We start from the raw sequence: 25536 nt of genomic DNA, 5'->3' as shown, positions 1-25536 counted from the left end.
TATCTACTCGTCTGTTTCCCCACAAACTCAAGAACAAGAGGCCCAGAGGCTTAAGTGTGTGTCTTAAGAGGCCCCTGAACATTGAGGACTCCTGTTTTTAAGATGCTCCAACTCTGGGCAACGAAGGAAAGGAGACACAGCAGGCAGGCTGGTTAGTCTCCCCTGCACCCACCCCCCGCCCCAGAGACGTGGTCCTGGCCTGTGTCTGTGTCTGGCAGGCTCACCTCTAGGACCTGCATTACCTGGGCTCCTTGTTCCCTTGCTTCCCGCAGGGCTCATCCAATGGGAAGCCCTGGTACGAGATGGGCAGACAGGAAGAGAGAGAAGTACGAGTATTTCTTCCCATTTTCTCCTGTAGCTCTGCCTGGGGGCCCCCATCGGTGGCCCCACTCTCCTGGGCTCTGCTGTAGCATTTCCTCCCCGCTCCTTACAGGCCTAGGGTGGTGAATTCCTCTCTGGGCCTCCACGCTCCTGGCCGGTTCCCTCTCACTCCTTCAGTCAGTTGACCCACCTGAGTTGCAGTCTGTCTCCTGGCAGGACCCTGACACAACACTAAGGAAGAGAAGCCATGGGATAAACACAGCATCTTGTACACACTTCCATTTACCTGGCAAAATTTTATATTGAAACTGAGATCTCTTACAGACTAGAGCAGAAAATCCACATACACTCTAAAAATAAACAGACCTTTAACAAACATTAATCTTCAACCCCCAAATACTGCTGCCTCAGCAGTTCCCCCTCCTTTGGTGTCTGGGATCTGTAGTGGGAAGACTGGGGGAGGATGCTTCACGAGGGGGAAGGACACTCCCTCAGCCTGTCTCCTGCTTCGTAAACAGAAGTAAAATGAAGCTGAACTCCTTGATCACCTCCAGTTAGTCAGTGCTCCAGGCTACAGAGGCAGCAGCCACAACCTGACGGAGATGGGGCAGGGGAGGGGGTGGGGTCAGACCTCAAGGAGGGCCAGAGCAAGCAGCGTTGCTGAGAAGAGGCATGTGACCTAGAGGAAGCAGACAGAGGAATCAGAGCACCCTAAGCCCACAGCCCACGCAGGAAATGCTCATCCTCTGAGGACATCATGGTTAGAGTCCAGAACTTTGCTTTCAGAAGGAAGAGTCAGTCTTCAGCAAAAAGTCCTGCCTTATAGCCAACATATTTTGTTGTTAACGGGGCAGACAAATGTGTAATTTGTAATTTAAAAATTCCCTTCACCTAAAGGAAGCATGAGTTACTTAAAATTGCACAAGTTTATCTTATTCCCTGGTAACGCTGGATAGAGTAAGTGTTAACCATAATCTCTTGGCCAAAATTTCCTTCAGCTGAACCTGACAAGAGGCAACTCCAGCCACAGGGGTGTGCGAATAAGAGGAGAAACTCCTGGGCCCCTGGGAGGGGACAGTGGAAAGTCACTGAGCAGAAGTGGAACCAGCTGGTGAGTCCTTCGGGTCCCCTCCAAACACCCACGTCATTCAAATCCCTTCCCTCGTCATCATTTATTATGCTTCTGCTAAGCTTTCATCTAAAAACAGGTTCCAAAGTCAAAAACCATTTGAATACGACTGGTCTAGATGAATTGCAGGTGTACAAACGAGCTGCTCCTAGGTACGAGCCAAAGCCTGCCTTCACCTTCTAATACGGCCTGGTGATGCTTCTTCAATGTGTTTGTATTCAGATGTAGAAGGCTTATTTTTCACAATATCTAATTCCAAGCAGAATTACTTTATTTCTAATCATTTCCTTTTTTTTTTTTGTGAGGAAGATTGTCACTGAGCTAACATCTGTGTCAACCTTCCTCCATTTTGTATGTGGGACGCTGTGTGTGTGTAGTGTGTAGTGTGAGTGGTGTGTAGAGCTGTGCTTGGGATCCGAACCCAGGAACCCTGGGCCGCCAAAGCAGAGTGTGCGAACTTAACGGTTAATGCCAGTGGGCCGGGCCCATTTAATATTTTCTTAAAGATTTAAGTTATCAGAAGGCATTGGAAATTAGTAAGGACCAGATGGCAAACTTGCTTACCTGCTATCCCCAGCATTTGCCACATACAGCTTCCCCAAAAGGCAAACCACAACGAGGGCAGTGCAGCCGCCAGATATGTTATAGGAACTCCTCTCTCGTTCTATCTGTAGGTCCTGGAGAAGAGAACAGAGTCAGTGCCGGGCTGTGCAGGAACTCCCTCAAAGGCTTCCTCGGCCTCGCTCCCCTCACACGGCCCTGAGAGGTCGAACGTGCTTCACAGACAGACAAGAAAATCTTTAGGATATGTCTTCCGCCACCTGACGAGCATTTCTGGAGAGGACCCTGGCACAAAACTGTCACCTGGCAGACCATCTGCGGACCAGAGACAGGAAACGGGGGATTGCAAACAGACACAAGCAGACAAAAAGGAGAGGGCTAAAACCAAGTGTATTCAACGAATATCAGAGCTTACGGAAAATCTAGTCTTTGTAGGGACCGCCTGCTCTGCCACGTGGAAAATACAAGAGAGATGCCAAGTACTCGAGCCTGATCAATGTTTTTAACCCTGAAGTCTCCAGTAAGTAGTTTCTTTTACAGCTCGATGAGAGAGGTGACTTGAAGGACTGTGTCCTCTATCCAACGTAGGCAGGAGTCATCGCGTCTTATGGATCAAAGATAGACGTTTCCAAACTCTGATCAGACTTCTCCTCCACAGCCACTGATGCACAACGGAGGAACAGCCAACACTCACCGAGCGCCTCCTCTGTGTCAGACAGCGCACGAAGCACTTTATATACGGAATCTTATCCTCACAACCATATGATCAACCTCACTGGAGGCAGAGAGTGGGGTAACTTGCCCATATTCACCTGGCTGGAGTTTGCAATCCCACCTGATTCTCCTCCAGGGGCTGTTATTTCCTGCTACCTAATGAGGCCTCCCCAAGAACAGTAAGAACAGGGCAACCCTTCTGTTGACAGCTTTGTGAAACTGTGTGTCATGGACAGAAGCAAGGGTTCTGTGACCTTAGAAAAATGTGAGTTGAGTTAGGAAAATAAATTGAATGCCCACTAAACTACTGCCAAATGTTCCGGTAGTCATCTACTCCTGAGGCAGGGGGCGGGAGAATGGGGAAGGGCAATAATGACTGAAGACGAAGAAATGGTGCTGATGCTGAGGGTGCTGTTGGCAGACCTCCGGCCTGAGCACTTCTGTGATTCTTAGGAACCCACAGCATTAGGGCTCAGGTGCTTCAGCCGGCCTCCTCCCAGACAAGCGGAGAGATTTCAGTAACCCGCATTTATCAGCAACCACTTTGCTCCAGGAGCCAGAGGTGGTCACAGAAAGTTAGACAAATCACCAGTGGCAACTGGGAACAGGAGAAGAGCCCGAGCTGAGGGCACAGGTTAACAACAGTGTATTGGTGAAAAAGTCAGTGGAGAAAAAGTACAAAGACAGGATCTGAGAGAAACTAACATCCTGGAAGTGACCTGGGTAAGAGGGGGAGGCTGAGGAGCCACGGGGAGCGGGCAGGAATGTGTGCAGGATGGGGTAGTTTAGACAGAAGTGAAGGAGAATTCCAGTGAGGGGAGAGTGGACAACAGCATTGGAGCCGCAGAAGGGTCGAGCGTGAGGACCGCCTGCAAAGACGATATTGGGTTTTTAAAATTTACATAAACTCTGTATAACTTCGCTTTCTTCATGGACTGCTGGGAGGGTTAAATCCGAGGGCGTGTGTGAGGGCGCAGCAGGCCACGCAGAACCTTCCCACAGCCTGGAAGCTCCATGACTGACAGCAGAGACGTCTCTTGCTACTGCTAGACCCTCAACACCTATCCCAGGCAGATGAAAGGTAGTTTAATAAATGTCTGTTAAATGGGCAAATGAAGAAATACATTAAAAAATGCCTGGGTTTCCAAATTATCTTGCCACCACCTTACCTCTGCCTTAACATGAGAAATGTGGTCCACAATTCACAAGTGAAAAGCTTACCATGTGAATAAATGCTCACGGGGATAACAAGGAAGCAGGAACCCATGCTTCAGCTAAAGTGCAGTCACTTCACAAGAATGAATGGTTGTCAGAAGCTACAGAGGGATGGCTGGAGGGTGGGGGGTGGAGGGGCACAGATGTCAGCCTGGAAGGACTGTGGCAAGGAAGGGAGAGAGAAAACACGGGGGCTTCACAAGGTTTGTCTGTTTACCCTCCAAACAACGCATTAAAACAGAACCAGCAACCCTATTCACAAAGGAGCTTGTGGGTGGATTCATTCATTTTTTTTTTGCACTTAATAAAAAGTTGATATTACGATACATATTTCATCAAATTAATATATATAGGTAGATAAAATGCACACCCAATACTCCTGTTTTTGATAAACTGGAAGGAACTGCTCTAGCTATAGAAGCCATTCTTCCACATCCGGAATCAACATTTGTTTGAATATCTAAAGTCAATTTTTATTAAAAATCCCTTGAGGACCCAACTGCTTGCAGGCTGTATGTGGACCGGTGTGTGAAGGATGCCCGACCGACTTAAACCATCAGTGAGATCCAAGAGGGGAGAGATGCTGTGGTGCACAGTGTCCATGTGAAGCGGCCGTTCACGGCAAGGAAGTCTGCTGGGACCTAGACAAACGAGCTGATTTTGAATTGTAGGTGCGTTATTTATCATGGTTTACATCACAACAAAATCTGATTATAAGATCATTTAATCCTTAAAAAAAAAATCAAGACAAAGCGTTGGACACTAAGATTTTCTGCCAGAGCAGAGTTCACATTTGCCTCTAATTTTTCAGGAAACATTCCAGTTAGCTCGCCCAGTCAGTCCCTTGCTCCTATATTAGTAGTGTGATTCAATATTTTTTTCTAACCGATTTCATCGTTTCTTTCATCTTTTCCTACGTTTCAACTGCGTTCCCTCCATAGTTCCCCCAGCATAAGGAATGCTAAATTTAGGAGCACTTTCATATAAACAGTGGACTAAAGTCTAGCTACTTTTATCCCAAGAAACTTTGCTAAGATGTTCACGCTTTCACCAACCCCGCCCTTGTGTGGTAATGTACACGCGTGTATGCACACACACTTTAATTACGTGTGTACTGTCTCAGATCATCGTGATAAGGATTTGAAAGATGTGTTTCATAGTCCTGGGTCCCTTTGAAGGATTCACTGATATTAAAATACACTCTTTTATTTCTTCTCAGACTGGGTGTAACTAGAACATATTCTAAAAATAATTGCTTCCCCTCCTCTCCTTAGAAGCCAAAATAGCACACTTATTTTTTCCTACACCACCTACTCCTCCTTAAAAGATGTTTCACAAAATCTTAGTGCTGAAAGGAACATTAAAGGACCATCTCAGTGGTTCTTTCACAACCAGATCAAACATGATAAATGAAGTCAATAAAGATATATTTACTGTGGAATTAACTACCTATTTTCTTCAAACCCTCAACTTTTCCGATTAGCTTAAGCTTCTCTACTCTAGGTAAAAAAAACAAAAAAATACACAGGTGCAATTATTATTAAAACCCTCAAGTTTGGGTATTCTTTCAAAAGAATCAATGAAATCATGGGAAAAACGGCCCACTGCTCTGTGCTAAACAAGGACCAATGTGGAATATTTCCCCATTTTAGTTGTCAGTGAACCCTGAGACATAAGTCTACGATAACTTACTAGTAAACACATGCACATACTATCATTTCTTTTCATGTAAGGTCTAAAAGGATCAACTTGAATGACTCATAAGACTCAATTAACTCAATTAATTGATTTATCTGCCCAATCAAGAGACCTGAAGCTCTCGAAAGGCTGCTTTCTACTTAGCAGATGGATTTATGCTGTGTTGTCTATCTAAATACTACATTTAAGCTAGGTTTATCTCTAAATCAAACAATGGATTCAATTTTTAAGACGGGATTTTTTTTTTTTTTTGAGGAAGGTCAGCCCTGAGCTAACATCTGCTGCCAATCCTCCTCTTTTTGCAGAGGAAGACTGGCCCTGCGCTAACATCCGTGCCCATCTTCCTCTACTTTATATGTGGGATGCCTACCACAGCAGGGCTTGCCAAGCGGTGCCATATCAGTACTAGGGATCCCAACTGTTGAACCCCGGGCTGCCCAAGCGGAATGTGCAATGTGCCAACTTAACCACTGTGCCACCAGGCCCGCCCCAAGACTTGGGATTTTATTTTGCTCCTTTTTGTTGCAAAGGAAGAGTAGGGGCAATGAAGGGAAGAGACGGGTGTGTGAAATGAGACCAATTCAGCAGAAAAGAACTTCAAGAAAGAAAATGTATTGCCCCGGATGGTTGTAATTCGGTTGGAAAGTCCCATAGATGATGCAACTCCAGGATCATTCTTGTTAGCCACCCATTTCAGGCTGCAAGAGGAAAGCAACATCAGACGGCAGAAGGAGCGAGTGATGGGTGGTTTCAACAGGACTTGGCAGCGCCCCCTGGCTGGGTTAAAACACGGTTCTGAGCACACTGCCAATAGTGTCAGTCACAAATAATAAGATTCTGCATGGTTTTAGTATCTGGGTCTGATTTCAGTTTATTCTGAGAACAAGCCAATCTGTCAGCCAGGCAGGCGGAAAGGAAAAAACCAGCACGTGCTGCCTGATATTGCCACCTGCTGGCTGTGAGTGGAACCAGAAGCTCATTCCTTCCTGGAGGAACTTCCTGTTCTACCAAAACCAAAACAGAACTCTAGCTTCAACACAGACACGCAGGTCCACAACTTTGCACGAATATGCTAACTTTTGAGAACACTAGGATTTTCAAACTATAAATAAGCTTTGCATTCATTCGCCTCTTTTTCACCGTAGTGTCACCTTATGGTTTTTACCGACAAAGCCAAGCTGAGTGGGATTTCCAGCCATTGGCTCAGTAACAGGAAGATGTGTAGTGGTTTTACCGCACAAAATTGCCATTTTTCCTCCCTTCATCACAACCAAAGTTCTAGAACATTCTTCACTGTGGCAAGGAATCTATACTCTCACTGAAAAGGAAATAGGACAGAATTTTGAGGTCCTCCCGCCCGTGTGCAGAACTCAACTCCTGTAGGTGGCAGAAAGGCAGAGATCTACGGGGGATGGAAGTGACTTCCTTCATGCGTCTGAAATGCTGACTATCAACACTGCTCTTGGGAGCTGGGGAAGTAGGGAGAAGACTGTCACTCACATCCATCATCCTGGGCCAAACAACAACCTAACCATAACAGGTGACAAAACCTCGCTGCTAAAGTAGGCATTGCTACAACGTGTTGTTGGCAGAACTGAAGTCAGTCAAAAGCTCCTGAGATTCCAGTCCTTTAGGAAGCCATGGTTCATTGTCCATAGGGGACACTGGAGGAGTCATCTACACAGCCTTCTCACTATGAAGATCCAAGAAGAGACACAGAAGGGGGCCACAGGGCAAATCTGCCTCCGCCCCACACACCATGACTCTGAGGGGCCAGTGGTCAGGGGTCACCTTCACCACAAGCCCCGCGCTGCGCCAGGCAACCAAGGGTCGAAGGGGAAGGATGAGCGGCGCCCTCAGAGAAGCTCCCGGTATTTGATGAAACTGTTCTCCTCTCTCCTATTCAAAGCTTTATCCCCCCCATTTGTGTTAGTCTCTATTTTGCAACTAGTACTTACTTTTTCCTGGAAATAAGTACTACTTATTCTGGCTTGGTGTTTCTGAATCTTCTTAACCGATTCTCTCTTTCAGATAGATGTCAACATTTCACCACCTACTTAGCGTTACTTAGAACATCCAAATAAATGAGATACTGTGTATCTGTAGGTTCACAGAATGTGTGATGACTAATGCCTCCAGATACAAAATCTAATCTCTTACTTCCAGACAGCCATGGTGTCTAGCAGACGCTGGTTATCAAATACAAGCTCAGTACATAGTAGTGACAGAGAGAGACCAGAGACCTCTGGCTCTCCACTCTAAATGGCTGGAAATAAAGAAGAACCCCAAATGAAAGGCAAGCTGGCCTTTAGGGATATTCTAAGTTACATTCTGGATCCCAGGAGGGGTGGCTGCAAAGATGTCACCAGTGAGGCAGATTTGAGGATTAGCTGCTGGGCTTGGGGAATTTTTAGGGATTAAAAGTGGGAGAGAAAGCAAGAAAGCCACAAAGTAGAAATGGCTGAATCTTATTTAATATTGAGTTTTCCTAATATGGGGGATCAGAACAGCACAAAACCTGCCATACCTAGACACAGGAAAGCTAGAAAGTGGCTGGCCATCGTGAGGAAAAAGTAAAGGAACATCTAGGAAATTCCAAACCAGGCCCCCTCTGAAAGGCCTGAGGGGGAACCGCCAAGATCAGGCCACCAAGATAAGGAAATCGGCTACGTGTTGGGCATTTCACAAAACCAAAGTTTACCTTCAAACACTGACTGTCAGAAACCTAACACTGAGAGGGGAGGAAGGAAAACGTGTTTCATGAGTTGGCAAAGGCCTTCCAGGCCATTAAGTCAAGAGGATGCTGTATAACGTCTGTGTGGTGGGTTCTGGAGCTCACCCCAAGCCATTTAACGGTAAGTCAGGCACGTTTCTGTGACACCAGAGTAGGTTCTTCCTGAAGTCCCTGACAAAGCGAGGAAAAAGCAAGAGCCTCTCTCTGTGATTAAACATAAGATGTCACCCACACAGGGACACTTCTGAGAGTAAAAGGGGGCAGTGTGAATAATTATTCTGGGCCAACAGGCAGCAGCTGGCTCAGCCCCTAGCAGAGCAGGAGGCAGAGCCAGCCTCTCAAGCACACAGAGGACCAGAGAACAATGAGGATTCTCACTTCAGAGGGCCAAGCACATGGCGCGAAGTCCAGGCAGGGCTCTAGCTCGCTACAGGCTCGAGAGACAACCTGGGAAAAACTAAACTGCGAAGAGGAAGGTGTGGGGTGGGATGGATGGGAGAAGAGCAGGTACAGCTGAAAGCCCAAAATTCAGAATCTGGGGCATTGGGTTCTCTGCACGTGGGCTCCAGACCGTCTCTCCAATTCACGGTCCATCATCCCCACCCTTCAAGTTGATCCTCTACCCACGGTGGACGTCAGCTGGGGGCCTTTGGTCCATCTGGGTTCCCTCTCTGACGTGGTTCTTCACTCAGACGGGTTCCTGGCCCAGAACACCATCCCCGCCACCCCCGTTCTGTCTGCTTTCCTCCTCCCTCCGGCCCCCAACATCACTCCCACTTTGTCTCTCTCTCTGACTCCTACCTCACCCTGCGTTCTCCTCCCAGGCCCTTCCCAGATTTTCCTTGTTTAATACCTGACTTTGCCTAATTGGCTCAATGCTTTTTCCCAATCAGGCCTGGCAAATAGTTCTCAACGAATATTTATCGACTGAATAAATGACACGGGAAAGTGAAACAATATTTTCGCTGACAACGAAGTTTCCAAGAAAAATTTCAGGTAATGAACTGGCTAGTTAAAAGCTAAAAAAAAATGTGAAAGACAAGAATGAGCCTCTCCTTTCCAATAAAGTTGCTTCTTGTCACCCCGAGCCAGTAACGGCCCCCAACAGCCGGAGACGCGCTGGAGGCCGACTCAGCACGACAGTGGCCTCTAGTGGATAAAGCTGAGAATACAGCCGCTGCCAGGAAAGCGTCGCAGGTGCCAGCAATTACTGAGAGAACGGAAAACCCAACGTGTCTTTGGTTTTTCACTTCTATCACGTAAACTGACTTTTTCTCCCATTAGAGCAAGAGCCCATGGTCAAACTTTTACCTCCATTAAATATTTAGCTTTCTGAACACTAGAAGCACTTCTTCCGACCAGAGCTTCCCTGAGAGTAAGACTTTACACCAAGTCTGAGCAGAAGTCAATCTTACTACCTTGACACCTTTCTCCTAAGTGATCTTTTCCAGCCTCCTTGTGTTTCTCTTGGGACTGAAGATGACCAGACGCTCTGAGACAGGGGTGCCTTTTAAACCAGCTGCTAATCAGAGGGTATGTCTACGTGACAAGGAGAGGGTGCAAATTTGAGGTGTGAATACTTGAACTATTCTGCCTTACAAACAAACCAGATGACACTGTTTACTATTATTTATTTTCCTCCTCTCATTAGCCCACGATCTGACGTCGGCAGACCCTGAGCCTGCGCAGTGTGGACACTCAGTTCTGGGCAGCTGCTTCTGGCTGCTCTTGCTTAACAGGCTGTTATCACTTTTTAATCTCCAGGTTTTAAGGATATTACTGTCACTCACCTTACTCAGGTCCTCACCACCCCTTTATATACCTCTTACTCTTTATCTGCACACAGGCTGCTGCTCAGGAGAGAAAATCTTTGGAACCCAAATAATTGTCTCAGCAGAAAGCAGGCTCAGAGAGGGCAGGCGGTAGCACAGGGGCAGACCGGCGTGCATCCTCGCCGGGCAGAGGGGCAGCCAGGGACACTGTGAGCACTGTGCTCAGTGTCCTCTCACCCGAGTGTGTTCTCAGGAGTGAGGTTGACTCCTTGATCAGACACACTCAAATTTAAATGTACAAACAAATCTGTGTTCCCAAGTGAAACTAATGATTGCTGGCTGTCGGCCCGACTTTTTTCAGGCAGTGAGAACCACACTGCCAGTCATGGTAAAGGAGCTGTTCTCAGGTCAGATCTGGAAGGGAAGGGTACCTTTGAGCACTTTACTAGAAGCTCTGTTTCCCAAACACCTGGAATTCACACACGTGTGTAAAGCAGATGGCAACCACGCTCACGTTTCAACTAGGTGGAATCGTCCCCACTGGCACCCGCAGGAGTCTGCGGAAAGAGAGGCAGCGACGCTCACATTTATTAAGCCTGTTACTTCACGCACTGTCCCCCTTTCATCTTCTTTTTAATTTTTGCCAGCACTCAGTGCCAGACCTCTCTCAGCGCCAGCTTCGATGGAGAATGGAAGCCCTGCTGCAGAAGGGAGATGTTCCAACGGACCATGCGGCAAGGGGACGGGTCCCGGATGCCCTTCCAGGGAGACTGCCAAGAAGCCAGCACTCGGCTCAAGGGCCCACCGGCCATGCTGCTGGCCCCGCAGACACCTCCCAGCTCCCTGAAGGCGCCCTCCAGGACCTGGGCTCTGCAGACACCTCCCATCTCCTGAAGGCGCCCTCCAGGACCTGGGCCCCACAGACACCTCCCAGCTCCTCAAGGTGCCCTCCAGGAGCTGGGCCCCACAGACACCTCTCATCTCCCCTAAGGCGCCCTCAAGGACCTCGGCCCCGCAGACACCTCCCATCTCCTGAAGATGCCCTCCAGGACCTGCACCCCACAGACACCTCCCAGCTCCCTGAAGGCGCCCTCCAGGACCTGGGCCCCACAGACACCTCCCAGCTCCTGAAGGCGCCCTCCAGGACCTGGGCCCCGCAGACACCTCCCATCTCCTGAAGATGCCCTCCAGGACCTGGGCCCGCAGACACCTCCCATCTCCTGAAGATGCCCTCCAGGACCTGGGCCCGCAGACACCTCCCAGCTCCTCAAGGCGCCCTCCAGGGCCCTGGCCGACACCTACCATGTCCCTGAAGGCGCTCTCCAAGGCCCCGACGACCAGGCTCTCGTGGGGGATCTTCTTCTCGGTGAAGAAGCGCGCGGGCGGGGTGCCGGGCGAGCCGGGGGCGCCCACGCCTCCGCGCAGAGACGCGGCCCGGGTCAGCGTGCGGGCGGCCGGCGTGGCCTCGGGCTCCTCGCCCAGGCAGGTGGGCGGCAGCACGGCCGTGTTCTTCAGGACCTCCACGATGTCCTGCAGCTGCTCCGTGACGTGATGCTGCAGCAGGCGGGACGCCACCACCGCCGCCCCCGAGCCCGCGTGCCCGTCGAACAGCGACCAGTAGTGGCAGGAAACGCCGTCCGAGTCCTGCGGGGACAGCGACAGGGGGAGTGAGAAGCCAGTGGCCGCTGCCCCAGGGTCACGCCGACCCGGCGACGCTACAGGCTCAGCCATCCACTCGGTTGTCTGCCTGGTCTGTGGACAGTGGAGTCAAAACACGGCAAAAACAGGGCAGGGCCCCCAAATGTGTCGCCGCTGCTGCCACCACCTAAGGGAGGCAGCGTCCCTCCTCTCTGCCGGGGGGAGGAGCCCAAACAACCACCTGCTCAGTTACTACTTGAGGTCAAGATCTACTTGACTCTGACACGTGGATGCTTGAAGCCAAACTCCAAGCAAACAGGAAGTCCTCCCGACTGCTTCAGCCTCTAACTCCTCCCGTCCCTCTCCCACTGCCCCAGAGCATCCTGGCCTGGAGCCTTGGAGGAAGTCAGGCCCTTTCCGCAGGCTCTTCAAGGGGAAAGAACTGGACTCAGTTTTCCCCCTTAGGGCCTTTACACTCTCAGGTAATTGCTCCATTCTTTGGTCTAGATCCTGAATTTTTAAAGCATGTTTTTCCCTCGGACACGGTCTAGTCCAGGCTTCACGAGATGCAACCAGTTCCAATGTCCTTCTCCTGTGTCCTACCTTCCTCAGTTTCCCAGCTGACACTCACAGTCTCTGTTTCCTCTTCCCACCCTAAAGTTACAGGCAGCCCGTGTCCCTTCATCGACCAGAGATTTAGTACCTGCCCGGTGATTTCTAGACTATTTCAGGATGAACCCTTTTAAAAGCCATGTGTAAGTCACACAACATGCAAGATCTTAGCTAGAGGAAAAAGGAGCTGGATTATTATCCATGTGGAGGAGTGAGATAGAAAATACATAAGACGCATGTAACATCCACTTCCGACTACCAGGCTGATCTACCCAGCGGCAATAAATACCGAATTCCTTATTTAGCTGAAGCCATTAAATAAAGCTCTTTTGGTCCCTCTTATTTTTTTTTAATTGAAATATATTTGACATATAACAATGTGTAAATTCAAGGTGTACAACATGTTGGTTGTTGATTGAATATATTTACAAATTGTCAAATGATTGCCATTGTAGCAATGGTTAGGGCCTCTATCACATCACATAATTATTTCTTTTTCGTGGCCATGTTAGAATGCTGCTGGATGCTGCCCCCCTACTACCACCACCCCAAAGAGAATAAAGTAGTTTATGACAAGTTCCAACTATATAGTAGTTTCTAATCCTTGTGACTAAAATAAAACCAAGGTTAACATAACATGCTTCAGAGTGGGAGAGTCCGGGCCCCACGGTATTTTCCTTGTGCATCTGGGTAATCATGGTGACATAGGCCATTCCTTACTGTGTGTGCCCTTTAAAACCTTGTTTCCAACCAATTCTCTGCTAGGCGCTGAGAGATAAAATAGTCGGGTTTTTTTAGTCGACAAATATTTGCTGAGGCCTCTCTGTGTGACAGGCATGAAAGTAGGCAGTGGGAGAAATGCTGGATGAAAGAGATCTCAGACACGGTCTGATCTTAATAATCCACTGGGGGAGATAGACACTGATCAAATAATCACACCAATAAATGTAAGATCATAATTCTGGGGAGGGCTACCAGGAGAGGTTCTTGGTGCTGTGAGGCCAGCCTGCAGAGGGACATTTTGGAGGAGAGTTCCTGAGGACATGAGGACCAGGCTGAGGGCTGTTTGGAAGTTCTCAAGATAAGGAGGGGAGAGGAGAGAATACTGGCAGCAGCAACAGCAGGTGCAAAGGCCCTGTGGTGGAAGGTGCATGATGAGTAAGAGGAGACTGACCATGCCCATGTGGCTGGATGGGGAGTGAGGCGGGCAAGGAGGGGGTTAAGAGAAGGCTGGAGAGGCAAGTAGTGGCTAGACCACTCAGTCCCTCCAGGACACATGCAGGATCTTGGATTTAGCCTGACAGTAACAAAAAGCCATTGATTGAGGCAGGAGTGACAGAACTGATGCATGTTTTTCAAGGTTCATTCAAACTACACTATGAGGCTTAGGAGAGAAGAAAGAATGAAAGTGTGGAGCCGGTTAGGAGGGAAATACCAGCCTGAAAAGACAGTCAGTCAAACGGAGGTAGGAAGAAACCTTTATGACCAACTGAAAGCCCCATAAACAGAGGAGCACGCGGCCTCACTCAGAGGAAAGTCATGGGGAAAGAACAATGACTTAAGGACTAGGAGCTCTGGATCCGAATGGCAGCTCCCACACGGGTCAGCTGAGTGATCCCGGCTGGGTCACTCCAGGGCCACTGTCCCTGTGGCTTACCGTCCGTTTGCCATGGTTTCCTAATTAAGCAAACTACTACTATTCCCACGCCCTCTGCCTAACCCCCTGCTGTATTCGTTTAAACATCACCTCCTCCTCGAACTCCCACCACACCCTGAGCCCAACCCTGCCGGAGCATTCATTGTATTGTACATGCTTGTCTGTTACCCTGCTTGGGCAATAATGGATTGAGGGAGGGAGGATTTTCTGGAAAAAGGGAACAACTAGTAGGCAACGCAGGTGAAAAGAGGACTATATATGGAGGCCCATGTGGACAGTCGCCTGATTAAGGCTGATCTTGAGGGCTAGGTAAGGTCGGGGCGAGATTCTGGAGCCTGCCAAGGCAGACCAGGAGCCGCATTTGCTGCCCTGGGGCATTAGGGCAGGAACGCCTCTGCAGCCTCTGCAGCTAGGAGTGCTGTGGAGCCAGGCTTGGGAAGTGCTGATCCTGCGGCCTTCGGCAGGTGCATCGCAACAAGGAAGCACAAGGACCTAAGAGGCTTAGCATGGAAACAGCGCGGGCTTGAGATCAAGACAAACCTGGGTTCTGGAACTTACTACTATGTACTCTTGGGTAAGTTTTCTAACTTCCCTCAACTGTTTCCTAATTAAAGAACAAGGATAAAGAACAAAACGAAACTAGGACATAGACAGTAAGGATTCATTCATTTAACAATTATCTCAGTCTGCTCTCCTACGTTCCAGGCTCTTGCTGGGCACTGGGGAGGCAGAAGGAATAAAAATATCATGGTTTCCAAGCTCTTGGAGGAAACAATCTAGAATACGAACAGGTATTAAAAGTGCAGAGGACCATGGTTATGGGAGAGAAAGAGGGAGGAATCTATAGTGACGGAACTGTCTGTATCCTGATGGTGGTGGTGACTATGAATTTGTGCATATGTCAATACTCATAAAACTGTATACCAAAAGGAGAAAGTTAATTATACTGTATAGCAATTCAAAAAATAAATAGTGTGTGTAGCACTGTGTCCAGCATATAGGAGAAACAAAAAAGCCAGAAGTGGTAGTAATGACTTACACCCACTATTAAATGGCCTGGTGGACAGTGAGCAGGCAGCGAGCAGCAAGGGTTCCCTTAGCTCCTTCCTTTCAACTCTGCCACATGGGATGCTCATCCTCCTCCACTGTGCAACTCTTGTCCCTTCTATTCCTCTTCAACTACTTTCCCTATGGCAGGTCCAAGTTTCAAAGGACATCTACTGACCACCTATTGTGTTTAATCCCCACAACACCACCATCAAGTGGGTGTCCTTATCCCATTTTCCCCATGGTTTAACTGGGGCACAGACAGTTAAGTAATCTTACTGGTATGTGGTAATACCAGGATTTGAAACCACTCCTCCAGACTCTAAGTCAAGGGATCTTTCCAACTTCTCAGTACACACACCCTGTGTAATTAATCTCCCCAGCTTCCACTACTCTCCAGCCTTCCACTACTCAGTGTTGCCTGCGCTATTTTATGTTGTTTGTGGCTTACTAGCAATTGCATACGTGTCCGGGCCATCACCTGATTGCTACGACTTCTCAGCAGCGACCCTCCATCACTCTCGGGTAGTGTCAGCAAATATCACCGGAGCACCAGCCCGGGAGGCAAAGCTCGACCCTTCAAATTTAGAGTAACATGCTCCTGACCTAAGGAATTTCAAAATTACTACCAGTACACATTTTAACAAACGTTTCCCCTGTTTTTGCTCCAGATAAACATGAATTAGAAATGCACTCCACCTCAAGAAAAACCACATCAAGCTCCTTCCTGACCTACCACACAATTAAATTTGGCAGCCATCACTTACGCCTCACAAAAGAATAACTTTGAAGCAGTTTTCCAGTTTCATTCTAAATTATCTCATTTGTAAAAACAATAGTCTTGTGTGTAATTTACAACACACACACATTCCTACCTCTTTTCAGGAACACACCTGGAGCCAGATAAAGGAAGATTCCAGAAGGTGACAAATTGGGAGTTTAAAGTTCACAGTTTCTCTTTTAGGGTTTCTCTAAAGCAGGCCCAATGTTACATCCTGCTTTCTGAAAAGTTCTAGAATCTGCTTTTTAATAATATTGCTTATTTTCTTTTTTCCCATTTTCATGATCACGCATAATGCCAGAACTTAAATTAATGAGTTCTACCTGGGAAGGGCTCTCCTTGGGCCTTTCAGCAAATATAAGACTGCTCCAAACAGAAATTTACTCCTGAACAAGGAGCCAAAATGAGTTCTGACAGAAGTAGCCTGTGTCCGTTCAGCTTCAGGTGTGATTATAATCAAGGATGTCAAAAATTAGTAGGCTAAATTTTAGCCCCACTGAAACAGCCACATCCTGTACACCTCAACTCCGGGGAACCCACAGGCGAAAGAGCCTTCAGGAGCCTTCTCGGAGGCAACGAGGAGCCCTCTGATGGTGTACTGACAAAGATGGGGAGAGTCTAGACAAAACCTCAGACGTTTCCTGTGGAGCCTGGCAGAAGTGTTGAGACGTAAGGCAGGAAACACAAAGAAAACCAAGGAATGAGGTTTGACACGCTTGTACCAGCTTAGAGAAACCAGGGCTCCGCATTCTCTCCCTCACTGCACAGGGCTCTACCCGTCTGCAAACCCCCTGCCTCGCTCCTCCCTCCCAGACGAGCGCGCTCCACATGACGGGGATAACAGTCAGCATGGAAGAGGAAAAGTAGGAATCTTGAATATTCTCTCACCTAATGCTGGTATTTCTCATACGGACTGACACTGGCGCCCCCACGTGGTAGGGAAGTCAGCCGTCTCCGCAACACTCATGCAGCCCGGGAGCTTTCGCATATCCATCAGCTTTGGCACACTGCGACCCATCGCTGGGTACATGTGCCCCCAACTAAGTGGTCGTGTGCCTTATATTACTAAGTTCTTAACTAAAGTATCCCCCACAAAGTGGACACCAGGTTTGTAAAAAATTCCTACAAAGAAACTGCTGATAGAAAACATGAGCAAATAAGAACATGACACAGCTGGCACAGCCTCCTTTCGGTAATGCCAATCTAGTCCTATCTGACAAGAGCAGTAATTCAGCCAAAAGCATCTGAAATGCTCCAGGAGACAGCTGAAATATGGAATCACGCTCGCTGTTGTCAGTGAGGAACCATGCCTTGAGATATTAGCTGACGGCAACATGAAATCCGCTCTTACTTAGCAAGACAGTAAACGAGTTACTGCGCGAAAAACACTTAGAACTATACCTGGCATATGATAAACACTTCATAACTGTCAGGTGTTATTATGTAAAAATTAAAAAATTTAATATATTTTATAATTATTAAATATTTACTAGATGGATCAAGAGTAGTACGGTTGATGTAAGAAAGGAACAAATATATTGGGAGCACATACTCAAAAAAACTGTCTTTAACTGATGGTTTGGAGATTACCACTCTAGAAACAGTTGTCTTAAGGGAGGAAGTGGTGCCTCCTGGCTGCCTTCTCTGAAGACACCAGTACTGGCTCCAGCATCTTCCCTTCCCTACCCCAAGGCAGGTATTTAGAACAGGTGAGGAGGGGCGGCATCGACAGCATGAAAGGAACAGCCCAAGTGTCTGAGCAGAGGATGTGCCTGCCTCCCTCCTTTCTCATGGCCCAAGAAAAGGGATTCCTGACTTCCCACGGGGGCAACAGATGCACACATTCCTTTGATTCCCCACTATAAGCTACGACATGGCTTGATTTCTGTGAAGGTTCTGGCCAGTTTTCAAGGTCTCACAGTGAGGATGATAATTCCGAATCTGGAGTATCTGTTGTAGGCATTCCATCCACAGTGCTTTCAGTCTCCAGGTCTTCACCTGAGCTTCACAATAACAGTAACACGGCGAGAGGGAGAATGGGCCAATGAGGAAGTAGAGATGATCCCTCATCATCTCTGAGTGTAACTTCATGAAAGTCCTTCCCCGGCCCCTTCTCTCACTATCCACTTTGAATCACGCCCACACAGCACAGTTTGGTTTTTTTTTTACCATCCCTCTCTTTTTTTTAATTAATTAATTAATTAATTTATTTATTTTTAAATTTTTTTTAAAGATTTTATTTTTCTCCTTTTTCTCCCCAAAGCCCCCCGGTACATAGTTGTATATTTCATTGTGGGTCCTTCTAGTTGTGCCATGTGGGACGCTGCCTCAGCGTGGTCTGATGAGCAGTGCCATGTCCGCGCCCAGGATTCGAACCAACGAAACTCTGGGCCGCCTGCAGCGGAGCGCGCGAACTTAACGACTCGGCCACGGGGCCAGCCCCTACCATCCCTCTCTTTTTGACTAAATTCTTCAAATATTTTCTCCCGAGTGGGAGAGAATCCTTAATTTCATAAACTTAAATAAGCAGGCTGCTTCTTTCTCAGGAGTTGACGATATGAAATGCAGATTTCTTCGGTTCAATTCCTCCAACATCATGAGGCAGTAAGATGTAGGATGGGTCTAGTAAGCTTAGTTTTTACTTTTAAATGGCAATTTAGTTCCATATTTTAAAACACTATTAAATAAATATTAATTTCTGAGGGATAGGAAGTATGAAGTTCACAACAGTTTTGGCTAATATGTGTTGTGGTTTATTGTAGACTCAAAAATTAGCTCAGGAATGTGCTCAGACTATTACTTTGTACATCAAACACTTCTCCCTAAATTTAGTTCACAGTAAGAATGTAAGTAATGCAAAATAGCATCGAAAAGCAGCTGCCAACCCCACTGTTAGAACAACAACAGATAATATTAATTCAGCACTGACTACATGCCAGGTACTATTTCAAGCACTTTTCATATTTTTAACTCATTTAATTCTAATAATCCTATGAAGTGGGAACTATTATCCCCAATTTACCAATGAGGAAACTGAGGCACCATGAGGGTGACTAACTTTCATGACATAACACCTAGCGAGCGGCTGAGCTGGGCCTCATCACCATTCAATCCGAAGGCTTTTCCTCTTGCCATGGTTTCATGCAAACAATGGTCTTTCTATAATGCAGCAAGAAACAATGGAGAGTAAGATGATGAAGCATTTCATTTCCATTCTGTTCTTCACCTGAGTCAGTAAGAGCTGTTGTCCGGTTTCTGAGCTGACAGGGGAGACTGCTAAATAACTCCTATCATAATGGGAACAAGAAAACATTAGCATCAAGTTACACTGAAATGATCCATATCAACATTAGGAGTTAGTCTTCCTTTCTTTCAGACTTTTCCGAAGCCACTTCCCCACCATATTTCCCAGCTGCTGGTGGGTACAGAGGCAGCCTCTCACAAGCACAGACTCTGAGGCTGGACGGCCTGGGTCGAACCCAAGCTCCAGCTTCCCTGCTCTGTGCCTCATTGTCCTCATCAGTAAAATAAAGATACTAATGGTACATACTTGTGTAGTATCATGAGGATGAATGAATTGATACCGGCAAAGCATGAAGATCAGTGACATGTCTGATACATGAATGCTGAACATTGTGTTTAAAAAAAAGAAAAGGAAGAAGAAAAAATCCGAAGAGTTTATCGCTCTCGCCAATGTTCTCACTACCTAAAGCTGTGGGCAAATCAGATTACAAGGGAAACAAGGAGAAATTTCCATCTCGGCACCATTTGTTTTCCTTTAGCTTTAAGATTTGCCACCGAGGGAAAATCTGCTGTGGAACCAAGTTTGAGCTGCCTTCTCGGCTGCCATGTACATCTTGGTCAAACCTGGTCTTCAGAGTCAAACAACACCCCCTGAGGAGGGTGCTGTAACGTCACTCTAACTGACACCAGCCTGGACAATTCCTGGTGGTGGAGTCATCCTTCTTAATCACTGGCAAGAAGTCTAGTCCCTGGAACCAAGAGATGAAAGATAAAAGAATTCTGAGAGAAACCACTACACTCCTGCTTCAAAAAATCTAAGTAGATAAATAGAAAGGTTATGTTTTCTTGATGTGCACAGAACAAAGACCTTAATTAAGAGGGAAAATTTCGGGTAATAAATACAATGAGAGAAACAAAAGGCTGCTCCTATTGCTTTTTCTATCGCGGACTTTGCAGGAAGCCGACTGCCAAATGAGGGCCAAATATCCACAAGGGCTGCCACTGCGGAACCACAAGCAACCTTCATTGAACATTCTGGGGGTGAACGAGTCCTTCTTACAGAGAACAGATGGAAAGTAGGCCCATCTTCAGTTCACAGAGTTGAAACAGCCTTCTCATTTCCCTTCTTGCTTCTCCCCACCCCAATCTGATCCTATTTGCCTTGAATTCCCACAGTGCTGCGCGATCCTCTGCTGAGAAAGATAATCAGCTCTCCTCTCTCCTGCTGATGAACTTGGCCACGATGCAGACACAGCCATCTCCTGTTATTGTAATTAGACGCTGAACCAACAGATACTGAAGCCACAGACTTTGATGTGTTTTGAGTAAATTAAACAACATAAGGGTGCTCCTAGGGAAATAGACTTGGAATGCATGTGTCCACAAGTCTAGTCGTCAGCCAAAAACAAGCTGTTCCAAATAGGGAGTCAGATGTGGGGGGAAAAAATGTCCTGGTTATTGCCAAATGCCCTCTCTGCTGTCCACACATCTTACATAAGGCAGGAACTGCTTAAGACTAAGGTGATAAGGTGCCCTTGAGAGTGAACTCTCCCTCCCTCCTCAGGGAAATCATCTGGATCCTCCTCTTCTTGTCTCATTCCTGGAGTGACTAGGTACTTGAGAAATGAAAAGCAAAAACTCTCGGAGAAGCTGTTTCTTGCTTGTGCATGGTCATCAGTATGATCTATAAAGACTCCTTAAAGCCTCTCACATCAGTGGAACGAAAATCTACTGATGGTGCTGAGTTCCCACACCTCTGGATCTGGTTACTTAAAAAGCCCTCAGTGGGAGGCAGACGGGAGGCTGTTGGGGACAAGCTGTTGCCCTCAACGAGCTTACAGCATCTTTCCTAAGGGACGATCTTAGGAAAGCGTCTTTGGAAATGCTAGCCTTTTAGATTCCCTTCTTTCCTAGCTACCCATTCTATGTCCCCAGAGAAACAATGGGAGGCACAGGCATGTTAAGAGCCTCGCACAGTGCACGGAGTGTCTATTTCCTCCCTGCCTGACTGTGGGGTTGTGGTTCTTCACATAGAAACTCCCAGCACCACCCAGGCACAGGAAAGCCCCACCCTCACCTGTCCCAGGAAATACCCTTCTCTACTGCACATCCACTTCATCAGCGAGCTCCAAACTTCCCTTCCCTAGTCCTCAAAAGAGAGATGTTTATTTCCTTATTTCACTAATTGTATCACTTAAACTCTAAATTGAAAAAACCAAACTGGCTCCATTCCTGAGCATTTTGTACTGGAGAATATATTAATTCAACCATTTCTCCTAACACTTCTTCAGGCTAAAATTCTACAGGGCAGAGCACTTTGAAACTCTTTTATGTGTACACTTCTAAGTTTTATGGCTTCTTTTGAACACTGCATCTTTAGCTCCTGACATTTTTCTTTATACGTAGATGGAACCAGACATTTTAATTTGTGTTTTCTTTCTTATAAGTAAGGCGCTGCTGTCAAGAGCTCAGCGAAACACAGAAAAAACCACTCCTTCAGTAAATGCCCCATGGAAGCCAGGATAGGCAGAATATAGTGTATATTATTTTTTCCACCCCAATTTTTTGTAATGCTTTTTTTTTTTGGTGAGGAAGATTGGCCCTGAGCTAACATCTGTTGCGAATCTTCCTTTTCTTTTTTCTCTCCCCAAAGGCCCAGTACATTGTTGTCTATCCCAGTTGTAGGTCCTTCTAGTTCTTGTATGTGGGATGCTGTCACAGCATGGCCTGACAAGCAGTGTGTAGGTCCATGCCCAGGATCCAAACCAGTGAACCCCGGGCTGCCAAAGCAGAGTGTATGAACTCAATCACTTGGCCACGGGGCTACCCCCCCCCACAATTTTTTTTTTAAAGTTTGTTTTAAAACAGGAGACTTAATTTGACTCCTTTGGCTAAAAGATTAGTTGAACTAATAGTATAAAATAATTTTCTATGAATTGGCATGAGGGATTGCTTCAAGTTGCCCTAAAATCTTTACACCAATTAATAATTCTCTGTAGTTAAAAGAAGTCACCTCATTGCTACCCAGCTCCCCTAGTGCCACTCAATATAAGGAATGTCATCAAATATAAAGTTATGCTTCTACTGAATTCCTCTGCACATCACTGATGTTTCTAACACATGAAAAGTTCCTATGGTAATTCCTCTTATTGCAAATTTAACGTTATTTTACAGGAAACTTTAGGTTTTTCTTCAATCTTCAAGTAAGGTAAAGGTGATATACATAAAAGAAGTCTGATGGAAATATTTATTTTGACTTTACTACACTTATTGGGGAGGAAGAGGTCACGAGAAGAGGGAGAAATCAATCACATGGATTCTGGAGGGAGGCCATGCATTTCCTTTTGCCATCCTTCATGCCTGTCAACTCTATGTTCACAGATGAAATAATGCTGCTGTTATTTATCCTGCTGTCTCATTTCTTGCTTATAACAGTATTCGCCCATTTTTTCATCCTTATCTTTCTTGAACACTCTGTGGCCCACGGCATAACTACTTCTCTTCCCTGCAGCTCCCTCTCTTCTTAGAACATCTTTGGACTTGTGACTCCTGAAATCTAAGCCTCCCTGGACTTGCTCCTGGGCCCCAAACCCTTATTCCTAACTTCCTACAAAACACTTCCACCTGGAAAGTTAGAATACTCAAAACTCAAGCCACCATTTCTGCCCATCCCCTCTCCTTTAAACCCGTGGCTTCTCTAGTGGTCCACTGTCAGGGACCAGCGCCCACTGGCTGAAACCTGGCATCTTCAACTCTTCCCTGCGCCATGCAGTTGGTCCTCTGGTCCTGCTGGTGACGCTTCTCTCATGTCATGTCTTCTGAGCCCATATCATCCCGTCATCTCAACTGTCTCTCTCACAACATCTCTTCTGATCCTGTATCATCCTGTCACCTCAACTGTCTCTCACATCAACTCTTCTCAGCCTACCCCTTGCTCTAATCCCTGCCTTATTTCAAGCTTTCATCATTTCTCAACCATATCTCTGCGTGAGCCAGACTCCTGGGCATCTTAGCCTCTGGGTTTGCCCCCCTAGCCTTCCCAAGTCAGCCTCCCTACTGCCATCCTGTCTTCATTCCCTTATGCCCTTGTCTAAAGTCATTTGGTTGAAATTCCAGCTTATTAGGGCATTAAATGGCCCTTGTGTGTGCAACGTGCTTGCTGCTCCCGTCTTGCCACCCTCCACGTGCTCCAAAACACTAGAAGACATGCCTCGGGTTCTCTCACGCTGACCTGCCTTTGCACATGCATGTTTCCTCTCTCAGAAACTCTCCTTTCTCTTGCTTGCTTGCTTGCTTAATTCCTACTCACTTTTCAAGACGACAGCTCAAATGCCACTTTCTCCAGGAAGCTTTCCCTCATCTGACCCACCCCTCTCTTCCGCTGTTCCCCAAACCACCAGCAGCCAATCTGAGTTAGGCGTCCACACAACCTGGACTTTTTATCTTTCTCCTAAAACTCACTGCATCGTAGTGCTGCTGCTTGGTGGCTCTTTCTCCCTCCTCAGCTCAGCTCTAGGACTGGAACTGTACTGGGTACATCTCCTTATCCCCAAGGCCCCGTGTGCAGCCTCCGTGTTCCATCCATGTTCGTGGGTGAAGGAACAGATTCACAGGAGGGCAAGGGAGATCGCCTTCCTTGTCTCCTGCCCTGCACCCTATACTGTCACTACCCCTTCCTAAGTACGAGCATATCTGAGTTAAGGCATGTCTCCTAGATGGGAGAAATCACTGGCCTCTTTGAAGCAGTGTATCCAGTGTCCTCTGCTAGCAAACTGTTCATTCAGAGCAGAGGCCAAAGTCCTGATAATGGCCTTCAAGGCCCAGCAAGACTGCCTCACTCCACTCTATTACCTTTCCAAGAGCATCTCCTGCAATCCAGGCCTTACCCTCTGCTCCGGCCATGGGAGCCTCCTTGCCGATTCCTGAGAACATCGAGCCTGTTTCTGCCTCATGGTCCTTGCAGTTGCCGAGGCTGTTAGAACCTCTTCCCCAAGTGATGCCTTCTGGAGCCATCCCTTGCACCTCACACTTCCTATAGCTCTGCTTCCCTGCCCTCTTTTTCTCCAGGGTGTCGATCACCTCCCATGCAATATACTTTCATTGTTCATCTCCCTCAGTGAATGCAAGCTCCTTGTAGGCAGGGATTTTTGCTGGTTTCATTCCCAGCTGAATCTTCAGCATCTAGTTCCTAGTACACAGCAAGTGCTCAGTGATTCATCTGGCAGACTAGATTGTGGTTTTCGAGCTTTTAGAAAGCAGCACAAACAACAACAAAACAGACAACCTAATTTAAAAATGGGCAAAGGACCCGACTAAATGTTTCTTTAAAGAAGATATATTTGGCCGATAAGCACATCACAAGATGCTCAACATCACCAATCATTAGGGAATACAAAACCACGGCAAGATACCACTTCACATCCATTAGGATGGCTATTACAAAACCCAAAAAACCAGAAATTAACCAGTGTTGGCAAGGATGTGAAGAAATTGGAATCCTCGTGCGCTGCTGGTGGGAATGCTAAATGGTGCAGCTGCTGTGGAAAACAGTATGGAGGTTCCTCAAAAAATTAATAAAGTTACCATATCATCCAGCAATTCCACTCCGGGCATATATCCAAAAGAAGTGAAAGCAGGAACTCAGATATCTGTATGCCACGTTCATAGCAGCATTATTCACAATAGCCAAAAGATGGAAGCAAGTGTTCATCGACGGATGAATGGATAAACAAAACGGTGTGTACAGTATCCATACAATGGAATATTATTCAGCCTTAAAAAGGAATGAAATTATGACACCTATAACATGGATGAACCCTGAAGACATTATGATAACTGAAATAAGCCAGACACAAAAAGACAAATACAGCACGATGCCACATGTATGAGCTACCCAGAGCAGTCAGATTCATAGAGGTGGAAAGTAGAATGGTGGTGGCCAGGGGCTGGGAGAGGGAGGAATGCGGAGTTAGTGTTTAATGAGGACAGAGTTTCAGTTTGGGAAGATGAAAAAGTTCTGGAGATGGATGGTAGTGATGTTTGCACAACAATATGGATGTACTTAATGCCACCGAACTATATCCCTAAAAATGGTTAAAACGGTAAGTTTTATGTTACATATATTTTCCCAAAATTAAATAAAAAGCAGCACACCTCTTGCTTTAAATTCTACTAAGAAGCCAAAGATGTAAGGCAGATAGAAGTGAAACTGCTGTGGCTGACGCAGGAAAGGGAGGGCAGGGCGTGTCGGCTCTGCTCGCAGCTCCTTGCTGCCTCCCGGAGCACGGACCCCCAGGGATTCAGAACCCTCAGAGGGAGAGTCGTGGCTCCATCCTAAAGCGCTTATGCCCTTGTTTCACTGTGCTTAAGGAAAGACAGTCACAAAGTTACTTCTGGCTCCATTTCTAGGAGGAA

The 25536-nt window shown here is 46.9% G+C and overlaps 1 protein-coding gene across 1 annotated transcript in view; it reads right to left on the bottom strand.

Annotated features, from left to right (window-relative positions):
- The window catches only part of PPM1H (protein phosphatase, Mg2+/Mn2+ dependent 1H), a 231190-nt gene that overhangs the window by 115551 nt on the left and 90103 nt on the right, over positions 1 to 25536 (bottom strand). The window contains exons 4-5 of the mRNA XM_046673877.1: positions 11447 to 11788; positions 2015 to 2127 (exon numbers count right to left, since the gene is read on the bottom strand). Coding sequence (XP_046529833.1) covers positions 2015 to 2127; positions 11447 to 11788 — 455 coding nt within the window. The remainder of the gene's footprint in view (positions 1 to 2014; positions 2128 to 11446; positions 11789 to 25536) is intronic.

This window comes from Equus quagga, chromosome 1, assembly GCF_021613505.1.
Source record: "Equus quagga isolate Etosha38 chromosome 1, UCLA_HA_Equagga_1.0, whole genome shotgun sequence".
In the NCBI taxonomy this organism is placed as follows: Eukaryota; Metazoa; Chordata; class Mammalia; order Perissodactyla; family Equidae; genus Equus; species Equus quagga.
Note: the sequence above shows the minus strand (reverse complement) of the source record. Positions and strands in the feature narration are given on the sequence as shown.